Source organism: Kryptolebias marmoratus, linkage group LG14 (assembly GCF_001649575.2).
Source record: "Kryptolebias marmoratus isolate JLee-2015 linkage group LG14, ASM164957v2, whole genome shotgun sequence".
Classification (NCBI taxonomy): Eukaryota; Metazoa; Chordata; class Actinopteri; order Cyprinodontiformes; family Rivulidae; genus Kryptolebias; species Kryptolebias marmoratus.
In genome coordinates this window covers 9,133,467-9,137,582 of record NC_051443.1, presented here as the reverse complement: position 1 = coordinate 9,137,582, position 4,116 = coordinate 9,133,467, and the positions used below count along the sequence as shown (strand labels likewise).

Sequence of the window (4,116 nt, the reverse complement as noted above, 5' to 3'; positions counted from 1 at the left end):
TGCCAATTATTAAATCATCAAATGATCATTTTCGAGGTATGCTACTTCTGCCTAATAGAGTTAAGTGGCCACAATGTTTGAGCAATGTTAGATAACAACTGAACCACTGATGGGAGAGACAAGAAAAAAGGAAATGGATTTTAAATGTGTAATTGTAAACTTTTTGGATCAGATGGTTATTTTCCTTATAGAACAGCCATGATGAAAAACTGTACAACTGCTGTAAAAATATATAAGTTTGAGTTGTTTATGATGGCAGAGGTTTTCTGGTCCATTTTCTGAGTAGCTGTTGACTAATCCACAGGAGCTTCTGGACCACAGGGGACCACTTCACAGTCTTTAGAACCTGGGGTTCTCAAATCTGAGGGTCAGGAAAAACCAGGTTGGGGGTCCTGATATGATCTCCAGAAATCTATTCAAATAAATAAAACCTTATTAGCATAATTTCACTATAATTGTTACAAAAACAATAATCATAAATGTGGGAAGTAGTAGAACATAAGTTTAATCTGTGTTGCCAATATGCCCTTGTTTATGTTTTTGTTGGTGTTGTTGTTTTAGCAATGTTTGTGTAGTCCAACCAAGAATATTTAGGATTGCACAGTCTTGATCAGAAGGGAACCTTTGCTTATAACCATATCAAGTTGTTTGCTTTATTTTTCATTTTAAAACTGGCAGCTCTGTGGCCGTTTGTGGTCCTTATAACCGTGTTTATTGGGTCTTTCTCAGCTCAGCAGGGACCACTGAGTGACACAAAGGGATGTGATTGGTTCATACATAAACATACGCTGCAAGATGAACCCTGGGCTGCTTCATAAACCTGCCAGCCTTGATTATGAACACCGACTTCTTGAAAATTGTCAGGTCATACAGCGTTTTTTTGATAAATATTTTTACATGCAATAATATCTAGTTTCATTTCAAAATTTCTTGTTAAATAATCTCATTTTCCTAGCCAGTTTATGATAACATGACCAAAAAATAAATAAAAATCCATTGAAGGCATTTTTTATTAAAAGTACCACCCGCTCAGTTGAGTTGGTAAATTAAAAATGCACCCTTGATTATGTCCCAGATTTTAAAATAAATAAAACAAATGGATTTTTTTACAGATATTGCAACAATACAAATACTATTATAAATAAAAGGATGTGGAATTTCTGTCCTTTACAATGAGATTGTTTTGTCTTTAAATAGAAAAGCTTTTATAGCAAATGTGAATCCTAGTAAGAAATAAATACTTACTGTCCTCCAAACATGCCAAACTGGATGTTTCTCAAAAGTCATATTTACAGATAGTCCATTATAAACATTTAAATACAGTGGTCTGTCTGCTAATTTAGACAGACTGGTTTACTAAAAGCACATCAACCAAAACTAGATTTTCTTAATGCTCCCATCTTGCAGTAGCACTGATTCATTTCAGCATGGAGGTCAATCAAGAGTGTCCAGTAGTTCCTATGATCCATATCTTGACTGACGTCCTAACAGCCTTTTGTTTTCTGCTGGCACCAGTTTGTGCTGCCCATTCAGGTCCCCTCACAATAATGATGGGGTCTCAGGAAGCAAAGTAGGAGCTCTGCATGGAGTAAAGGCTGTCGATGGGGTTCCCTGTTCGAGCCTGCAGCCAGTCTGGAGTGGACATTAAACAGTCGCTGAAACTTGTCCGCGAGGCGTCACTGTCGATGTCGTGGAAGATGGAATCCATACCTAATAATGGTGAAGACAAGAGCAGAAAATCAAACACATTTGTAGCTGGACAAAAACACAGAATCCCACTGTAGACCACCACTTTAATAAGCTGAGAACAACTTTATTCTAAATATTAAAACTAATTAATTAAAGGCTCCTTAGAGGTGAAGTCAAATCTGAAAAACAACTCCTTTAGGCTCAATTCATACTAGATTAAGATCTCACTAGTCTCTTCATGACTTCAACATGAAGAATCATGCCATTGCTCCACTCTAAAGCCAGTATTTCATTGGACTGTGACTACTGGAAACTAGTTGCTGAGTAGCATTTGCGAAGGAGTCTCCAAACAGTCTCAAAAAGTACACAGAGGTCCTCAATCTCCATGCAGGAGTCACAGAGGCTGCCGTCTTGTCGCTTGAATTTCAAACATATTCAACACCTTTGTGTGACACATCTTGTCTCAAAAAAGTCAAAGTTGTTGAGGGTATCTCAAACCCTTCTCAGTTTTGCCAAAGGAGTCTCAAACCTGTCTCAGTTTAGCTTCTGTAATACTGCAGCTGATCTGCAGAGACAGAAATGTTTTGGACAAATCGCCAGTATTTGATCACTTTAAGGTCTCTAGTCACAGTAATATGGAACAAAACCAGACAAATGCAAACCAAACATGAAGAAAAAAAAGAAAATAGCCTTAAATACAGAACAGATCCAGCTGTGCGTGATGCTAACCGAAGGGGTTCATGTGGTCTCCAGGCATCTGTGGCGGGGTGAGGCCCTGCTGGAAGGGGTCAGTGTTGTAGCTGCGGTGCTCCATGGCCACCAGCTGCTGCTGACCCGGAGGAAGAGGCCCTGAGTAGGAAGTGAGAAGACCCTCCATACAACCAGGTACCACCTCTGTAGAAGTGAAAGGCAAAAAGTGAAAAACTGAATCACCCTCCACCTGTGTACTGGACAAAATCACCTTATTTCCCTCCTCACTTTCCCTAAATGTACATAGGACACCAAATCTTTACCCACATGTCCACCAGGGTTGTGCAGAAATGCACAACTTGGTGGCACATTAGTCATGTAACTATCTTTTACCAATTGGCGAGCAATTTTAATTTGAGAAGTTTCATTTTGTTCAATAACTTGACATTTTGACATTAAAGAAAATGCTCGCTTCTCTTAATAGACTTATGCAATCTTACAGAATTTATTTCGGTTTAGGGTTACATTCATTTTTCTCAGAGGTCTTGTGTTCATGATGGGAGAGTCAGAATGCTGCTAAAAGTCTTAAGGCTCGGCCTTTTCAGGCGAAAAATGTCCCAGAATGTCTGAACCACTCATAATTCGAGCTCAATAAACTCAATCACTATTAGGTTTAAGTAAAGAAAAGCTACACACAGCATGAGTTTTGTTTTATTCTTCATATATTTTAATCACTTAATTTTACAACTATAACTGAAAGTATCTAATCAAACAAAATGAAGCTGGTGACACAAATGGTGAAATTTCCTGTTTGCAGTGAGCTAAAACTTCCAGTTCTTTCTAATGAATTATATAAAGTTGTCCAATTTGCTCAAATCATGTGGTCAGATATAAAGTGTATTTATGCAACACCCTGGTTTGAATATAAATACAGCATTACAGAAAAAAACACATAAAAAACAACATTTTGCTTTGTAACACTGAGCCCAGAGAGATCTAAAGCAAGACGTCGCACCCATAATTTTTTATTCAAACAGCATCTTATAGAAAACATCATAAATATCCCAACTGAATGGCTGTCTGATCTTGAGGATCACCCATCATCCATGTGGCTCCAGCTTGATCCAACATCAACCTCAAACAATCCCCATTTGCTGGTTTGCTCTGCTCATTTGGTTATCGGCAGCAGCTTCCGCTATAATAAACCCCGCCGCACTGCCAATATTGACACTCTGGAAGTCCCTGAGCAGATAGAGGCTGCACTTGCCAAAGCAGCGACGACACTTATCTAAACTGTCTGCTCATATCCGCTGTGCGATCACAGTGGCAATAAGCCCACCAATCGTGAGGAACTGTGCTACAGAGAGAATCGCAGCTCCTACTTTATAGCTCTGCCGTCGGAAAAACTCATTTACCAGCATTGATGCGACTCTGGCTTCAGAACACAGGACTCGTTTTAAAGCCGACAAAACTGGGAGTGTTTGCTGAGTGACTGCATGCTGTTTATCGTTCCCATAATAAATGTAATATTTCAAGCTGTTTCTTCAAACAATTCATTAATTACTCAGCTCGTATGGGGCGCCGTTTGTAAAAGAGCTTGTGCTAAAAATTCATGCCTAAATTTTGTCACATTTAGCTTCTGCTAAAAATTCATGCCTAAATTTTGTCACATTTAGCTTCAAACACTGTTTAAAAATGTAGTGTTGATTTTCTGATGTCACTTTTTACAACATTTAG

General features: G+C 38.6%; 1 protein-coding gene across 1 annotated transcript in view; it reads right to left on the bottom strand.

The window, feature by feature from the left end:
- Positions 1-1,508: 1,508 nt before the first annotated feature.
- Positions 1,509-4,116, bottom strand: part of LOC108246457 (LIM homeobox transcription factor 1-beta-like) — a 38,242-nt gene continuing 35,634 nt past the window's right edge. Inside the window, exons 7-8 of the mRNA XM_017434012.3 lie at positions 2,419-2,583; positions 1,509-1,710 (exon numbers count right to left, since the gene is read on the bottom strand). Of these exons, the coding sequence (XP_017289501.3) occupies positions 1,559-1,710; positions 2,419-2,583 (317 nt within the window). The 3' untranslated portion in view covers positions 1,509-1,558. The remainder of the gene's footprint in view (positions 1,711-2,418; positions 2,584-4,116) is intronic.